Source organism: Nelumbo nucifera, chromosome 1 (assembly GCF_055504915.1).
Source record: "Nelumbo nucifera cultivar China Antique chromosome 1, China Antique-T2T, whole genome shotgun sequence".
Taxonomy (NCBI): Eukaryota; Viridiplantae; Streptophyta; class Magnoliopsida; order Proteales; family Nelumbonaceae; genus Nelumbo; species Nelumbo nucifera.
The window spans coordinates 164,718,485-164,738,225 of NC_142649.1; the positions used below are offsets into that span (position 1 = coordinate 164,718,485).

Below are 19,741 nucleotides of genomic sequence, written 5' to 3' on the forward strand. Positions count from 1 at the left end.
ATAGCCCTGTGCAGGGAAATGATCGAGTCCGGATCTCCTGCCCATGAGAACTCTGCCCACGTTTATTGCAGCCACACATGGAGAACATCTCATCCTCTGCATAGTATTATGTAGGGGGAGATGTTCCCAATTCACGAGGGGTAGTGTATTGTGGGCAGGCATGGGCAGGAGATGCGGAGTTGGAATGATTTCCTTATAATCATTTAAGAAAGGGAAAATTTCTTAAACTACCCTTACTGATTTGCTAATTGACCAACTCTACTCTTACTGTTTACATGTCTTAAAGTACCATTTAAGTTTTCTAACAATTTTCTAAAAACCTCCCTTGCTGTTAACTTTCTGTGACACTTGTCACATGTGACATCACGTGATCAATACTTTTTTCAGAAGTTCCGAAAATACCCTTGTTGTTTGGATGATTGTCTTCCATGTAACAAAATTCTGAAAGGGTCTCTCGATCCCTCCGAAGGTACGTCCAAAGAGAACAAGAGGGGGATGAAGAGGTAGAGGAAGAGCCAGGAACACGGGCGAGTAGGATGGCGAAGGCAAATATTGAGGTTTTTCTTTTTTTATTAAATCTGGTAGAGGATTCGAAGGGGGATTTAGTGGAGAGAAGGAAGGAAAGAGGTGGTGTCGAAGGTATTGGTCGAGAGAGAGGGAGTGTATACGGTGGAACAGGGGAGAACGGAGGCAGGGAGAGAACGAGAGAGGTGTAACATCCAGGAGCAAGAGTCCTAAACCTTCTCATTACCCTTACCACTCAAGATAGCAGCCTGGACAGCAGCGCCATAAGCAATGATCTCATCAGGGTTGATACTCTTGCAGAAGTCTTTCCCGTTAAAATGTCCTGCAACAGTTGCTAGACCTTGGGGATCCTAGTAGACCCGCCAAGGAGGACAACATCGTCAATGCTGCTCTTGTCCATCTTTGCATTCCTAAGACATTTCTCAACTAGCTCCATACACTTTCTAAAGAGATAGAAGTCGATACCCTCGTACAAAGAATCAAACTCAATGGTGGTCTGGGTAGTGGACGAGAGAGTCCTCTTTGCCCTCTCACAATGATGTCCTCAGCCTCCTCAGAGCTCTAGGATTTCCACTGATGTCCTTCTTGTGCTTCCTCTTGAACTCTTGAGCGAAATGGTTCACCATTCGGTTGTCAAAGATACCCTCTTCAATGGTAAGGAGGGAGACATCAAAGGTTCCACCACCAAGGTAAAATACGAGGACATTATTCTTGCCAACACTGCTGGCCTTCTTGTCAAGATCGTAGGCAATGACAGCAGTCATGGGCTCATTGATGATACGCATGACATTGAGGCCAGCGATGACACTAGCATCTTTTGTGGCTTGACGTTGAGAACCGTTGAAGTATGCGGGGACCGTGTCAACAACGTTCTTAAAGCTCAGTTTGGAAGGAGTATAAATACAAATATATAGAGTACAAAATCTTATATTTTGTATGTATTTATATTATGCATATTTGTATTTATACTCCTTGAGCCTAACGATTGAACCAAAATAGGCCTCAATAATCTCGCGCATCTTTATTAGGACCATGGATGTCTTCAGCCGCAAATTGTTTCTCCTCACCCTTATAGGTTACCACGGTCATGGGTTTTGTCACCAGGGCCGGCAATAACGTTGATGGGCCACAACTTGATATCACTCTAAATAAAAGCATCACTGAATCGCCTACTGATCAAATGCTTTGCATCGAAAGAATTGTTGGTCAGGTTCAAGGCAATTTGATTATTCGCTCCATTTCCTATAAACCGCTCGGTGTTTGTAAAGGCAATGTAGGATGGAGTGGTCTTGTTTCCTTGATCATTGGCTATAATTTGAACATGATCGTGTTGCCATACCCAAACATAGGAATAGGTTGTATTGAGAGAGAGAGAGAGAGCACCATTCTTCTCGTAAGAACCGATTAAGGATCGGGCAAACAAATTACAAATTACGCAATTCTGTTTAGTGGTAGCAATTCGTTAAGATTTAGGGATGTGATTCCATTCTTTGATTGATGAATGTAATCGGCGGCAGCTATAACGACGATTCCATCGGTTGTTGTTGTTGAACCACTAGTTGTTTGAATCAACTGATAATGTTTCATTTTGAAAATTTGAAGGGGAATAATGAGTAAAATAGTCTTTTTCATTTTTCCGTTAAGGGATGTTAATGGCAAGAGGTTTTAGTCAATTGTAAAAAAACTTAAGGCTACTCAGGCCTGTTCATTTGCTCTTAAGTCTGACATATGAAAGTGTAATAACTACAATAAAAGGTATATTGGTATTGGTGAACTTTTTTTTTCTTTGAATTCTGAATGTAGAGAACCCATATATGAGAGTTTTTGTTTGAGCTTTTGGGGATATTATTGGAAAATAAAATGTTGTATGATTGCACTTTAAGAAATAAGAGAAAATAGGAAACGAAACAACCATTTTTCTCTTAAAATTAAAAGATTCTAGTCAATTAGCTAAACAAGAGTAGTTTAATAAAATTACCCTTTAAGAGACTAGGAAGTGACCTTTAATGCTCGCATGGGTGTCAAAATACCAAATTCAGATTAGCTGAATGTCTTAGATGTGTAGCAGGCTTTGAAACCAATGATAATGCTCCACATCAATGATAAAATACAAGGGCTCATACTTAGAGGTTGAATGATTGTGGGCCCCATGTATTTTACCACTGATGTGGAATGTTATTGTTGATCCCATTGCCTGAACAGCTAAACCTATCTCCAAAATACCTCCATATGATTCGATTCAGTTTTATGATTAAAAAAGACCACAAAATGTTGTGGGTAAGTTTCTATGAGTTCGAGTTTCCTCCTCACACCCACCTAATAGGACATTGCAGCTACACATCTGAAATATCTCATGTACTTATATGTTATCATTCATGGAAGATGTTCCCAATGCACAGTGCAAATGCTGTGAGGTGGGTGCAAGGACCATTCTGTGGCAAAATCTGGATTCAGTTTGTATGGCCTCATATATGATATTTTTTATTTCTTAAAAAGTAAAAAAAAAAACACAAATTTTAAAAGAAACATAGACTATAAAGAAGTTGTGGCATCCAACAAAATTTAAGTTCACATCTGAAAAGTTCTAGCCTTTAGGTCTTGCCACCTTACCGAATTTAGATTCAGATTTCAGTGGATTCATAGATAGGTTACATGTCCAGTCTATTTTATTTTATTTTATTTTATTTTGATAAATTCATATCCAGTTTATTTTAATATGCCCCAAATCAAATCCAACCCTTCTCTCGTAAATGCATCCTTGTGGATTTAATTCAAATATAAATTGATCCGCTTTTACTTAATTGACTTTATAACTAAAATTATAAATCTAAAATCTTACCAAGATTACCAATTATCAATGTTTTCAACATGTTGTTAACTCGTTAGTCTGATTACATGACTTGTCATCCAACCAAAGTTTCTAGTCCATGAACTAGCTGTTTACTTATAAAAAAAAATGCTGACTCCACAAATGATTTAGTGATTCATCTAATTGAACCACTGAACCATTTGGCTTGATAGTGGGTCACAGGTTTGATAATAAATCTCATTTTTTTTGTATTTTTTTTATATTTTTAGCCATTTCCACCACTATTAACTATAATTCTCATTTGCCATATTTGTATGTTGTTTAATATGATGAATATATAATATCAAAGAAAAGATAATTTTCTGTAATTTGTTAAATCTGTAAAACATATTTATTACGTTGACCCACCACGGGTCAATATGATTGAATTGCTAAATACTTTATTATATACAACATAGATGAATGCTACGCTAATTATTTATTTAAACTAATTGTTTTGGTATAAATAATATTAAAATTTGAAAAATATGTGATATACATATCCATTGATTCTTTTTTCTTAGAAATTATATTTGTTCTTTATAAATTTTTCTAATGAAAAGCATATATTAGTGGATTAATAAAAAAGGGCAGCCCAATGCACAAAGCTCCTGCTAATGCAAGGCTTGGAGAGGTACAGACGTATACAGCCTTACTCCTATACATATAGAGAGATTGTTTCCAAGATTTGAACCCTGGTCACCAAAGTCACAATGGAACAACCCAACTTTTATGCCAAAGTCCATTCTTAGGTTATTGAGTATACATACATATATACATACAAAATGGTGGTTGATTAGAAATGAGTTAGCCAAATCAATTGATTTAGTTATTTCTAATATTATTGGACATCTACTCTTATACTAATTTTTGTACCTAGTTATTATATTAAATAATTTTTTAATATAATAAGTAGATAATCATATTAATAATAAATTAAATAGAAAGATAATTTCTAGACATCTTTACTATATAATGTGATACTTACCTTGGGTTCATGTCCATGCGATAAAAGTCAAACTATAATATTTTAATTGCATTAGATAATGTCAATGCTTGCAAATGGTAGTTGTACAAATACTTTAATCTTTAAATCGAATAACTGAGTTAAAGCAGTAAAAAGAAGTACAATAAAAAATAACTCTTTCAAAATATAAATTACTTTTCTTTCTTTACCCTTTTATTTGTTAGGGTATCATTGTTGATGCTGCCAAATTTAGAGCCGAGGGCAGTCAAGTAATTTCTGAGGTCCGAAGGTTGATGTCCCACTTGTCAGCAGTGAAAAGATGTCAAAGGCCCCGGGAGTGTTCTTAGGGATGGGGACTTTGACGGTCAAGTTAGCTGAGAGCTCAAGGAGAATAGAGATCACCACAAGAGTGCAAGTGATAGCTCCAGTAAGTGTGTATACCTCTAGTTGCAATGTCCCTTTTATAGTGGGAATTGTCCAATAGGGGAGTAATGCACAACCTGTAACCATTCCGTGTATTGTGATCACGTAAGGGGATATGAAGGGGCGCTGACCATCACAACCCCATGCTATTGGCCAAGAAGTAAATGCACCTAGGACATGCACCTACATTAAGTGCTCGACGAACCATTAGTGGCAGGAATTACCCAAGTGCCCTTAATGAAAAGTTGCTAGTCGGTAATACCCCTGACCGATGCCACGTGTCAGGATCCGACGAGCCAACCAAATATACCCACATGTATCAATACACATGCATAGGGGTGAGCATTCGGTTTATTTGGTTAAAAACTGAACCAAATAAAGCGATTTTTTTAAAACTGAAATATTAAAATGAAAACCAAAACCGATTTTCAATAAAATCGAAATAACCGAACCAAAATTTTTGGTTTGGTTTTCGGTTATTTTGGTTAAAAACCGAATTTAGTTATTATTATATATAATATTATATATTATAACCTATAATATATATTATTATAATATATTATAAAATTTAATTTCATTATAATATATTATATAATAATATATAGATATATAGCATATTATATATATTAAATATTAAATCATGTATATTATATATTATATATTATATAATGAATTTTAGGTAATTCGGTTTTTTCGATTAACCAAATTTCTAAATCTGAAAACCGAAACCATAATTATTAAAAACCAAATTAACCGAACCGAAAAAACTGAACTGAAAAAAACCAAAACCGAAATGTTCAATTCAGTGATTCGATTTTAACCAAATAATGCGTCTAGTTTAGTTTTGCATCCGTTTGTTTTATAAGTATAATTTGCACTCCTACACAATGCGAAGTTTGCAAATTTTGTATCATTTGCATTTATTGGAGTTGCAAATTTTACATTAATTTCCTCATACCTAGACCTGTTCATGGGCCGTGTGGCCCCCTCGGACGGGCTTGAACATTTTTATAGGCCCGTGGGCTTAAACTCGGGCCAAAAAGCCCGGCCTGCAATAAATTCGAGCTGGAACTCAGGTTTTGTCAAAATAGTCCGACCCGACCTAAAATTAGACTTAAAATGGGTTATGTGATTATGTCCATTTGAATAAATTTTTTGATTCAAGAATGTAAAACTGTGTTTTAAAACATAAAAGAAAGGGAAAAAACCATCTTGTAGGCCCATTGTTCATTTAAATAGGAAAAAAAACCATCTTGTAGGCCCATTGTAATTTTTTTTATTAGATAGGGCTTTGAGCTCGGACTCGGGCTTTTTGTCAGGACCGGACTCGGGCCCAAATTATAGGCCAATTGGTTGGACCGGGCTCGGGCTCAGGCTCAGGCTCAGGCTCAGGCCTAGTGTATTTCCATTAATAATGAGTAAAAGACCGGCCCGACCCATAAACAGGTCTACTCCTACCTACCTATCTACCTACTTGGGTGGGCCTTGCTACAACGGTTGGGTTCAAATCTTGAAAACAATTTTTTTTTTTCTGTATGTAGATCTGTCCCTCCCCAGACCCCTCATTAGTGGGAGCCTTTTGCACTCGTATAGGCTTTTTGCATACTAATTAATGGCATAAGACGAATGGCTTTGTTTTGGCTCAAATCAAATCGTATGTGGCCTTAGATGCATTAGAATGGCCCATCAAGATGTCACTTCATTTAATTCAAGGTGGGGTCATAACAAATGTGGCTTGATCAGTTGATACATGTCAATGTGTGTTAATGAGTATTTCTGCATGTTGAAATTCTGATTTTTTTTCCTTGTAAAAATAGATCTAATATTTCCTTAAAAAATGTGGGAAAAGTTATAAATTGCCAAAAAGAAAATGTTTTTTCTTATATTATGAATGATTTTGATGGTAGGAAGAACCACAAAGTGAATTCACTCTCAAAAATAAAATCATGTTTATGAATTCATAAGTAATTTAAATTAAAATAGGGATTTTCTTGTTTTTAGTGATAAGTAAAAACAGGGTAATTAATAGTTATTTTAATGATATAAATTTATTGGTGAACTTGCGCATGCTTTGTGATGATGACCGAATAGGATGGATTAATGGGAAAAACAAAATTATTATAACTGACCCATATGGTTAGGACAAAGCTTAGATGGTTATGATGATGACTTACACATACTCGATGTCTCAAATTCACCATTCATAGTCCATGGATCGGATCAATTACCATTCTCATGGATGTAATATCTTTTTATATTAATTTTATATCTATTCATACTACTATAATGTGGATACTTGCTTTGGATTTTGTAAATTTTAATTAATATTCTACTTTAAAATAAGGAATGATGTATTAATACTTTATAATAAATCTATAATGCCCAAAAATATTATACCAGGATCCATCAAAACTAGTGTATGATACTGGTTGATTGATTATAAGTTTTTGGACAAATTTTTTAAATTATTCCTATTATTTAATTAATTGACTAATTCTATCCTTGTTGTTTAAATATTATCTTGCACCACCCATATTATTTCTAACAATTGCCTTGACGTTAAATTGTAATGAAAATGATGAAGTGCCCCTTTTGCCCTTATCCAGAGGCAGCTGACCTGTTATCTTATCCCTCGCTAGTGGAGCATCATCGATAGTAGCAGCTGGTTGTTCTGATGGAAATTACAACTGACGGAGATTTAACTTTCCCTGTAGAGAACCTGTCAACCAGGTTTCCCAAATCGTTTCTTCTCAAGGGTAGGAGACTGCCTCAGCCCTCAACCTCCTCGGTGCCACTCTTGCCCTCTCAATGGTCAACCTCCTTGATGATCGTAATGCAGAGGTTTCTTCAACCAAGCTGGAATACAAGTTCAAACCAGTTTTGGCCTCCACGCCATGAAACCTGATCAATGACAGTGGGTGAGGCAAGGCGAGGTGAGGTAGTACCTCGTCACCGATTGTTGTGTTCAAACCGTAGAACCTCATCATCAACTAAACCAGAGATGAGGTGGGGGAGGGAGGGTTTGGCAGCGGCGAATGTTGTGTTCAAACCGTAGTACCTCATCACCTATTGAACCAAAGATGTAGCGGTGAGGCGAGGTGGGGGAACGTGCTTCCCCGCCCCAACTTTGCTAGGCTCTTTCTTTCTATCTCCTCTTCTTCATCTTCTCTCCAATCGAACAAACTGAATAGGGCTTTCTCTCTCCTCTTCTTCCTATTCTCTACAATCGAACCCCTATCATGAAGGTCTCTCTTTCTTTCCTCCACTCGAATCCAAGAAAAAGATCGTCAAGATAGGGGGCTTAGTGTTCATCTCCATCGTCAAGACAGTGGGTTTTGCCCCAACGGAAGATCTTGTTTGAACCTATGTGAAACAAAAATCTTTCCTTGTTTTAGAAAGAGAAGAAGATAGAGGGAAGAGAGAGAAAGGAGTGTCGGTGTTATGTTGTTGTGTCAAGATGAAGGGAATTGGGGGTAATGCTGGGTTTTAAAACAATTTAAACGTCATATAGTGTTTCATTAGGAATAATTTAAAAATTTTGCCATAAGTTTTTTATGGTATTATATAGATTATTTAGACAAACAATTGGACAAACAAAAGGAGCGTTCTGATGTCTGATCGCATCAATATATTGAATTATGCATTCACCATAGCATTCCAGAATCAAAATTTCTCATTAGAATCCGATTCTAGGCACACCTGGGAGTGATGAGCGATGGATGATGTGACACGTGGAGGGTGTTGGTTGGATATATGCAGATTGAGGATATGGAACGAGGGGTGGTACTTCGAGAATATAATTTCCTTAATTTCATGTCTACAACGAACCAAGCGCACTCCTTGGACAAAGAAACCAGTGCTCTGCTTTGTCTCTGGTTCTTCCATTTTCCTCCACATCGAAGAAAAATGGCTTCCATCTCGGCGAGCACTCCGACTTCATCAGTCGTCCGAGGCAGCCTCGGGCGTAGGAGTTCCATTGGGGCCTCATCATCCCCTGTTCTTGGTAAGCTTTCCAAGTGTATGTGATCGATACTCGACAGACTGGTTATTTTTGTAGAGAAAGATAAGTTTGATGACAAATCGACATTACATTTGCAATATTTCTTCCTTCATCACATGCTTCAGGGTTGCCGGCAATGGAAAAGAGGGGACGTGTGATGTGCTCGGCGGAGAAGAAGCCCTCCACACCCAACACCCGCTCAAATGTGAGCATGAATGCAGCACTGATGGCAGCTGCAACCATGTCGAGCCCGGCCGCCTTGGCTCTGGTGGATGAGAGAATGAGCACAGAAGGAACTGGACTCCCCTTTGGCTTGAGCAACAACCTTCTTGGATGGATCCTTCTGGGCGTCTTTGCTCTCATCTGGGCTCTCTACTTTGTTTACGCCTCCAGCCTTGAAGAGGATGAGGAATCGGGATTGTCCCTCTAAACCCATTTGGGGGGTGGAAGGTTGGTGGACCTTTCTTTGTATGTTTGATTGTGAATCATCCGTATCTATTAATCAAAATTGTGTATTTATTCCTATTTCCTTCTAGCTAGTATTTTTCTCTGCCTTTTCTTCTGTTATATATGCCATAATTTCATTATTTTGAGAATGGTCTAAACCCTACTTTGTGCATTTGTTCTATGCACAATGAACCTTAATACTCAGGTTACTGTCCTCATAAAAGAATTCAAGTTTGATCAGATGATGATATTTGTTTAAAAGTATTGTTATTGGTATCCAAGGCAATTTGTTGGAAAAGAAAAGTTGGGGGCGTAGGGATAAATTAATGTTGGGATTGTGTTGATCTAACCTAGTTTTTTGCCTAGTTAATCTCACACCCCTGGTCACCCAAGTAAGGGGGTGATGGCATCTGCCAACAATGAATCATGTATATCCAGATCTATGTATCTATTAGTCTCAATCAATATAATACCTTTTACCTCTAAATCCAATCAACTGGTATTGGTTCAAATTCATGTGGATTTTGATTGGTTAAAGTTTGTCAAGTTTCATAACTTTCGAGGTATCATAGAGATAAATAGCCATAAAGTCACAAACGTATATAGGCTGTTTTTGCTGCAAATTGAATTGAATAGGTGCAATTTCCTCTCTTTGTTTTGATCAAACTAGTTCAGGGTCCCTTTGCAAGGGTTGAGCTGTGGCATTTAGGTATAAATAGTGTGTATGAAGAAATATTATATGTAAAAGATTTATATACAAGAATAGCCTATAATACGTTATATATATATATATATATATGTGATATTTATCTCTTGTCTGTAAATCCTAAAGCAGATCCACCAACTGACTGACTGACGATAAAAAGTTAAAAACCATTACCCCAATGCGCCTGCATCTGTTAAAGAACGCTGGCCTCTTCTATATATTTGGATAGTAGGATTCTTGCCCATAACCTATCATTTTGAGTAATCAGACGCCATGGCTAACCTGATTAAAAAAGCCCAGTTCAGCATTTTATGTGATGGATTTTCCTCGAGTTATTGTAACCTCTTATCTCTGCATAGAAACTTTCTTTTACATCTATCAATTTCTTCTAGAGGCGAAAAAGAAGTAGGCATTCTAAATACCTGCATGATGTGATTAGGGATGATTGAAATTAAATGACGGTATTAATAAGCACTTGTACACCCGCCAACCATAAGGTGTTCCCTTTTACTCTTGCAATTTCATTCGAATTTTTGTTACTAATTAAAAAAAAAAAGTCTGCTACTGGCCTTACCGGGGTTGTTCATCAAATTGATGAAATTCATCATTAAATCGACCCAATTCAACCTGAATTGGTCGTTTTTTTAATACTTTCGGTCAGTTACTTGATATATATAATTTGTTTAACAATATTATTATAATTTTAAAAATCTAAATTTAATTTTTTGAAGTTTTAATCTTTTGAACTGACCATCCAAATCGATACAACCTGAACTAGCTAGTTTTCATTAATGGTTGATCGGTTTCGAGTGACCAACTCCCCAACCTGATCAGGTTGGTTCTATTGCCCAAACAAACTGCAACCGAACCGAAGTGACCCATGAACACCCAAAATCTCCAGACAAGAGGAAGTGGGGACTCCATATTAAAAGAGATAACTCTTTGTAATCTTTTGGTTTTGGGGATATTTGCTAATATAGTGACTTCATAAGATTTAGATTCTGTTTGGTTCACAAGAATATGGGTTTGGAATCAAAACGAGAATGAGTCATTTCAATTCCAACTTTTTGATTGAGTGAAATTGGAATGGGTCATTTTGATTCTAAGTATTTAGTTTGGCAGAATCAGAATCTCATTCCCATTTCTGTTGGAATGGTGTTCCCTCATTCAAAGCATGGTTTTCAAAACCGGACCATACTGGAAAAACTGGAAACTGGTCCGTTTTCCTCCAAAATTGGATTTTCTCCAAAAATCGTTGATTTTGGTCAGCAAACCGTTGAACTGGGCGGTTAACTGTTTGAATGGTTTTGACCATTTTTATTTTATTTTATTTTTTTTGTTAGAACGGGCCGACAGTTCGATTTGAACAGTTGGATCACCTGACTCGGTAACTGGACCCTTAACCAGTTCGATCTCCGGGTCGGTTTTAAAAAACATGGTTCAAAGGAATGACCATTCCCTATCCCTCCCTTGGGAATAAGATCTCATTCGAGATTATTCTAATTCTAATTCCGACTCCTATATGAATCAAACAACCTATGGGAATAAACGGTTCTGATTCCGATTCCAACTACGAAACAAACGACCCTTGGATTTTAGATTTTCCCTTTTCAAAAAGGATCCATTAAATTGACTTCTCAAAAAATGACCCCAATTCAGTATAAACTAGAATGGAGTTTATGAAATCATGAAAGCTGATTTAAGGAGTTATTTTTATAGGAGACCGGCTGAACACAATGGTTGTTCAATGAGTTGTGGAACCAATGATAATGCCCTACCCACAACCATTCAAGCGTAGAGAGAGAACTTCAATATCTATTCTCTATTTTCCGTCTCCAATAGAGACTCTAGTTGGTACCCATGCAATGCATGAGCTTTGTTAAAAGTAATTGTGGCAAAATGAACCTTGCAACAATCCCAATTGAGTCAAGTGAGATCGAGTCCAATCCAAACATTATTTTTTTTTATGGATCAATGCCAAAATTTTTGTTAATTTAAAATTAATTTTTTTCTTACATTATATACTTTTATTAATAAATTTATAGTAGTGTTTAGTTTTATTAATTTTTACTAAGTTTTATTATTTTATATTAGAACTTTTAATGTTGCTATTTTAAATTGATTTTAAAGTCAATAATTTTTTAAATATATTTCTTATTTATATTAAATATAATTTTTAGTTTATTGCTATTATATTCATTGATTTTATCATTATTTTTAAATGCAATTTTAATGGATATTAAATTATAAAAATTAATTTTAGAACTAATAATTTCTTACTAATAATTTTTTTTGTTTTACTAATAAACTTGTGTTAATTAAAATTAAAATGGACGGAGCCAAGTTGGCCTCAGGTTGGGCTTAGAATATGTGATAAGGCTATGCCCAAGGTTGCACTCGTCCTAGGTTCTAGGCCAAAAACATAAGCTCATACCCATTCCTACATGGGCCTAATCTAGGCTTATCAATTGAAGACCGGATCTGCTCCTCACACAGGGCGCCTCACACTTACATCCTATCATGCATTGGGAACATCTCCCATACTTATAAGTTATTATTCACGGGAGATGTTCCCCATGCACGGTGGATGTGCCTGTCAGGCACCCATTTGTGAGGAGCAGATCCCGTTCCTATCAATTGTCATAAGAGCAATGGCCTAAGCTTAAATAGGGCCTGACTTAAATTCAAGTCTATAAATTTTTTATATAAAATAGTGAATATATAAAATATTACATGTCTTATAACATGTACTATTACAAAAAAAAACATGTATATAAAGATTATTTTATACATTTTATAATATAAAATATCACATATTATAATTACTATATGTATACTACACATTTTATTATATGTATAAATAATATAAATATGTGCAAGCCATGTAAAGCTCATGTCAAGCTTGAAGTGTTGGGCCCAAGCCAAGCCTTACGGTTTGTTGTGCTAATACAAGCCTAGATAGTTCTAGATTGATTTCACCCCAAAAGCTAAGTGAATTTTAAATTAATAAATTATTCTTAAAATTAACAATTTTGTTTAATTTTAATTTTACTAAAATTTTTTGATAATCCATGTTATATTATCAAATAGTTTAGATTAATTAAGTTATAGTTAATTATATACTTTATATAAATAAAATAATTATCATTAGTGTTCACGGTTCAGTTAATTGAACCATGAGGCATTTTTTGTATTAATGGTGTATATGAAAAATATATCTTACATTAATATAATATGATGCATAGATGTCATACAATTTTATTGATAATGTATCAATTAAGAGTCCAAAATTCAAAACATGTTTTTCTATTATATTTTAATTATTATATCAATTATTTTTTATTTTACTATTTTTACTTTTTTACATCAACAAAGAGATCAACCAAATACTAAATTCTCTATGTAAATTAAAATATCCATTAATAATTTACAAAACTTATAGTCTCAACTTAAAATATATCAAATCTATTAAAATTTCTAAGATACATATCATATGCAAATTCATAATTTTTAACTTTTAAAATAATTACTCCATTATTATATTTATATTCCTATAATTTTTTAATTAAAAATCTCTTTTTGGTATAAGTGTAGATTAGTAGATTTGATAGATTCTATTTAAGATCATATTATTGAATACTTTGTAAACAATATTTTTATTTTCTAAATAATAAATATTATTTTATGTAATGTAAATTAATATATATGTGTGTGTGTGTGCAAATTTATAAATTTTAAGTACTAAAACAATTATTCTCTTATTAATATTATATTTTTTATAATTTTTTTGAGATTAAAATAATATTTTGATATAAATGGATTTGATATATTATTTATTCTATTATTTTATAAAATTCTGATTTTAAGTATTTTTTTAACTTTTAGTTGGAGGTAAACATAATATTTATTATTTATTTGAATTGCATTTAAGTAATAATTAAATAAAATCTGCATTCATTTATTCATAAACATGAAAGATGGAGTGGCGTAGTAGCTTATAAGTGTGGATGTTAAGTTCTCCCTTAGCTCTTGATGCACTCATATTGGCCCGATGGGCACTAATACACACCCATATCGGCCTAATATGCACGAATGATAGGATGCATTTCCAGTTGTAACATATCCTGTGTTAGACACTAATGATACCGATATAATATACCCCATTATATGTTAAAAATTTAATTAACAATTAAGGACATTTTTATCTTTATCATATATTTTCTGTCTATCGTCAAATGCTTTAACAATCACATGTTTAAGTAGTTTTGAAAATCACAAGGTATATTTAAATAATTAACCCTTTTTTTTCAAAACCCAAAACCCTCCCCTGACCTGCTGTTTCCCTCTAGCACCATATTCAAGTCATTTCCGCACTCGGGAGAAGCTGTAGAATCACATGAACGGGTATAATTCGCTTTATCTTTATACCATTCTCCGTTGCATCAGGTGATAATTTTCTTTTGAACTTTCAAGTCAAGGCAAGTGGTTCTCTACTGCATCTCTTTCAGGTATTTATTTGCACGTATCTGCAAGTTTGTTCTAAATCAAAGATGGAAAAAATGATCAATTTTCCATCTGTTATTTTATTGGACCCTCTTCTCCCTTGTTTTATTTTGTTTTTTAGGTTCTTTGATCCTCAGTAGCTTCTTAACATATTTTAGTTTGCTTGTTCTGATTTTAGGCATCATTTTGGATTTTTGCTAAACCTACACCAAATGGTCCATTTCATTTTTTTTAGATGCAAATATTAGAACGTTTACTTATTGCTATTTGTCATTGTATGCCATGCATATGTGGTTGATCATTTACGTTAGGAAACTCAAAGTTCTTTGCATGACTTTCCCTAATCCCACTAGATAGAGGATAACACTGTCGAACCAGATATTTCACAAGATAGGGAACCACTGATTGGTTGTGTTCCCTACCCCAATCCATTGGCAGCTCCATATTCCACCATGTATTGGACTTTTTCCCTGTTGATTAACTCTAGCGGTTAAAGTATCAACAGAGTTTGAAAAATTGAGTTGGAAATGAAAGAAAACTTCCTTAGCCTTGTGTGGAAGCTATTGATCTGTATGTGTGTGTGTGTGTAACAACAAAACTATTGAGCTGAAATCTTTCCAGAAAGAAGCCTCTTCTCTAATAGCTTTTAGATTAAAATTTCAATTTCAATTTATATTTATGTGTGTGTGTGCGTGTGTGTATAACAACAAAACTATTGAGCTGAAATCTTCCAAAAAAAAAGCCTCTTTTCTAATAGCTCCTCTTTTTTAATAGCTTTTAGATTAAAATTGAAATTTCAATTTATTATGGCTACCTATGGAGTTGGAATGATACAAGTTGCAGTGAATTCACAACATTATTTGATTCACATTACAATGTAACAACATTTGGGTTCAACTAGGGTAATGTGTGTGTGTGTGTAACAACAAAACTATTGAGCTGAAATCTTCCCAGAAAGAAGCCTCTTCTCTAATAGTTTTTACATTAAAATTGAAATTTCAATTTATTATGGCTACCTATGGAGTTGTAATAATACAAGTTGCAGTGAATTCACAATATTATTTGATTCACATTGCAATGTAACAATAATTGGGTTCAACTAGGGTAATGTGTGTGTGTAACATCAAAACTATTGAGCTGAAATCTTCCCAGAAAGAAGCATCTTCTTTAATAGCTTTTAAATTAAAATTAAAATTTCAATTTGTTATGGCTACCTATGGAGTTGGAATAATACAAGTTGTAGTGAATTCACAACATTATTTGATTCACATTGCAATGTAACAAAATTTGGGTTCAACTAGGGTAAAAAACCTATTGGTAACAGTTATACAATAATGCATTGTGACCTATAGGACCATTACATAGAACCAATATAGTTGTATTTATGGTGGAGGAGCCTTAGACATTTTTAAACATGATGTTCGATCACCACTTTGTGTTACTGCAAACCCAATTAGAATTGAAAGAACAAAGTTAATGTTAAGATTGGTTTGGGATATGTTGTAATGGAGAGAGGAAATATCTATTTCATAGAGTTGTCAGTTCAGACTCCAGAGTTTAAAGGGTGAATTACAAGTAAGAATAGTATAGTTTTTAGTCACAGGGGTAGAGAACTTGCCAAGAGAATTCACAAAATAATTAATTCTCTATTAAAAAAATTATAGCAAAAAATGATCTAAGCCATCCCCCAAAAGCCTAAGCAAGGCTTGCCATCGCTCTTTGAAAATTAGATGCTTAAGAAATGTGTATTTTTCTTCATTGATTCCAAGAAGCATTGGCTACAATGAACCATTAGGGCAATGGAATATTGCTTGAGATGGTATGCGAGGGATTGGTTGTAGTGGACTACTGCTCCAATTCAAATGGTATGTGAGGGACTCCTAGGGCAGTGAACCACTTCAAACAACCATTTGAAAGAATCCCCTTGTGGGGACTCCAACAATGATTAACCATTTGAGATGGTATGCAAGGGATTGGCTGTAATGGACTATTGCTCCAAGTGGTACTAATTATGGTATTCAATATAGTCTAATAAATTTAATCATTGGTTTGGTTGCAAACAGAAATTTAGTACTTCATATTCATCTTGGTTCTTTTATATTTATCATATATCATAATCAATCCTAACAAGAGTTGCTCAACCTCCCTGAAGGTATGGACTTGTATTGGTTGCATGTTGACCATTCTATTTTAACTGCTCTATTTGGATCACCTAATCCTAGAGCTTTAATCATCCACAAGTTGCATTTAATGCTTCAAATGTAGAAACAAGTTTGAAATGGATTTCATATTTGTATTAGTTAAAAAGATATTTATAATTTCCAACATGGAGCTGGATATGGAGAAACACTATTGAAGCCAAATTCAATATGGACCTAGACATGGAACTTGAAATATAGGGTGGGATCTAGGTGAATGATTAACTGTTGCTCCATTTGTAGAGCTATCAAGAAAACTAGTTCAAAATTTTGTAAAGGGGTGTACTTCAAGATAAGGATTGGAGTGAGAGTTCATCCTTGGAGGGATACCCTTGGATTGACTGTGCTTTGTTCATAAAGCAATAAGCTAGTAACCTACTCTCTTTTGAAGTAGCAGCAAATAAAATAGAAACAATTCATAGTACTATGAGTTATATAGATTGCAGAAGAAAAATAACTTATGCCTTGTAGCTATGCACAAGAATGAAGTACTCGTGCACTTTTCAATTCCTTTCTAGATGGAAAGTACTCATAAACTTCTATGAATTGCAAGATGAGACTACAGAAGTTTTATGCCATGTTCAAGGGTAGAATCCTCTAAGTTTATGTATTATAAAAAGAAATTCACTGAACATGTTTTCTCAAATCAAAGAGGATGGATTGGAATTTGGTTTTATTCTAGCAGTATGTATTGGTTATATGCAATTACTAATGAGATGGTTTAGGGATAAATACTCTAAAGAGTAGAAGTGCCATCAATGAGCAAGAGTAGTAGACAAACAAGTGAGAAATGGTTTATGACTGATTGGAATGGATACTAGTAGCATTTTCAGTAAATTGAACAAAGTAAAAGACCCCAAAGAAGAAAGCCCAAAAGAAAAAAAATTGATCTAAAAATGATTTTGGGCCTACTAATTGTGATAAAGTTTGGTTTTATGAAGAGGAGCAGAGGAAACAAGAGAAAATACCTAAACAATGTCAATGATAACATTTACTAGACTCAAGTTTTCTTGTTTTGTGGCTTTCAATAACTAAATAGAGAGATGGCTGAAATGTGGTAGCCAGTAACAAACAACACTTTCGATCTGTTGGTTACCTATCAACAAGATCCTGTGCTGGATTGTCCGTAAGACAATGATAGGTGTTCTAGGCCTGTGTGAAGCACTCCGAGCTAGGGGTGCTCATCGTTCGGTTAACCAAAACATGAGATCTTTTTTGAAACTAAACCAGTACTACGGTTTTTGAAATTCCTCAAACTGAAACTGAATTGAATCAACCTATTAACCAGTTGACTTGTTTCAATTTTAATCATTTGGTTCTTTGGTTTTTCAGGATTTTATATTTATAATATACATTATAAATAACTATATCAATATATATAATATTGTAAATATGTATATTATATTATAAATAATAGAAATATATAATATATAGATAATATATGATATATTGAAAATATATAAAATATATATACCGGTCGATTTGATTAACCACCGGTTTTTTATAGGTTAACTGAAAACCAAACTGATCGATTTGGTTAACCGGATTTTTTGCTTTGGTTTTCTTGATTCGGTTTTTAGGTTTTTGATGAACACACCTAATCTGAGCATGTGGGTCTCTAAAGATTTTGTTAGGAGGAGATTTGAGATAGAAAAAAATAGATTGTTCTGTATTGTTAAGGTGATGCTAGAGACAGAAAATAAGGCACTTCAATCATTGTAGATAACCATGAACATTGATAGTCATTTGAAAGTGTAGAACAACAAACGTAATCAGATGCTGCAAAGAGGAGGGAGGGGGAGAGGGATAATGACCATACCTGAAAGTTTAAATTCTAAAACTGATCTGCTGAGTGTGGGACTCAAGCAGAACATTGACGTCGGCGGAGAGGTAAGGAGAAGGGGAGTGATAAACTCTTGAAAGCTTTTGGGGGTTGTGTTTTTGAATTCATTAAAAATTATTTTTTAACTGCTTAATTTTTTCTTTCTCAAACATCCCCTTAATAGAAACATTAGAGATCTACATGCTCTAATTGCTTTGTGTTTAGGTTTTTGTAGTAATTAAAAGTTATTTTTTAATTGATTTTTTTCTATCTCAAAGACTCAAACATCCCCTTGACAGAAATATTAGAGATCCACATGCTCTAAGTGGTTAACTAGAGGTGATCAAGAAAAATTGAAAAACCTATAAACTGAACCAAACTGACGAGACTGAACCAAAAATTCCAATTAGTCGAACTGATCGGTAAATATATTTAAATATATTATATATATTTATGTATATTGTATATATTTTATATTATTTATATATTATAAATGAATATATATGTACTATATAAATAAATATATATGTTTATAATATATAATATATAATATATGATTTATTATTTATAATATAAAATTTTATATGTATTTTTAATTTTTTATTATATTTATATATTTATTTATAATATATATTATAAAAATTAAAAATTGAAAAAACCGACAGCTATCCAAACTAATCAATTGGTTAACTGGTTGGCTTTGGTCCAGTTTTGGTTACTAGTTTTCCAAAAACTGGTACCATTGGTTCAGTTTGGAAAAAAAAGCCCACAGTTCGGTTAACTGAACCATGAGCACCCCCTATAGTTAGCCAATAGATTTTTTTTATCAATATAGTTAACCATTGATCAAAAGTGAACAAACAACATATCCAAACTACTATTTGTTACCAACTACCACTTTTCAGCATCTCTCTCTATAGAAGTCGAAAGCAACAAAACAAGAAGAGAACTCAAGTTGAATAAACACTATCATTAACATTGTTCAAATATTTTCTCGTGTTTTCTTAGTTTCACTTGGGGAACAAAAATTTATCTTAGTAGTCTTAAAAAACCACTTTACATCGATTTTATGCTTTTGGGCTTTCTCCTTTTCATATCTTTTACTTTGTTCATTTTATTACTAACGCTACTAGTATTTATTCCAACAAGTCAGTCACAAACTGTTTAGTAGAAATCTGCTGAATTAAAAAAAAATTGTAAAAGAAAAGACATTTTCTTGAAGAAGAGAAGAGAGAGAAGAAGAAGAAGAAGAGGAAGAGATTCGGGAAAGAAAAGAGAGCTTAATTCTGGCTGCCCCCTTCA

At 34.0% G+C, this 19,741-nt stretch overlaps 1 protein-coding gene and 1 pseudogene across 2 annotated transcripts; one reads left to right on the forward strand and one right to left on the reverse strand.

The window, feature by feature from the left end:
- Positions 1 to 258: 258 nt before the first annotated feature.
- On the reverse strand, positions 259 to 4,850 carry LOC104612466 (heat shock cognate 70 kDa protein pseudogene; annotated as a pseudogene).
- A 3,626-nt stretch (positions 4,851 to 8,476) lies between these two features.
- Positions 8,477 to 9,450, forward strand: LOC104612436 (photosystem II reaction center W protein, chloroplastic-like). Of its 2 annotated transcripts, none has more exons than XM_010279851.2 (2): positions 8,477 to 8,781; positions 8,889 to 9,450. In XM_010279851.2, exons 1-2 carry the CDS (start codon positions 8,517 to 8,519, stop codon positions 9,191 to 9,193), a joined length of 570 nt encoding a protein of 189 aa, XP_010278153.2. In that variant the 5' UTR covers positions 8,477 to 8,516; the 3' UTR covers positions 9,194 to 9,450. The 2 variants fall into 2 exon arrangements, with proteins under 2 accessions (XP_010278153.2, XP_010278154.1); XM_010279852.2 differs by having other exon boundaries at positions 8,535 to 8,766.
- The last annotated feature ends 10,291 nt before the right edge of the window (positions 9,451 to 19,741 follow it).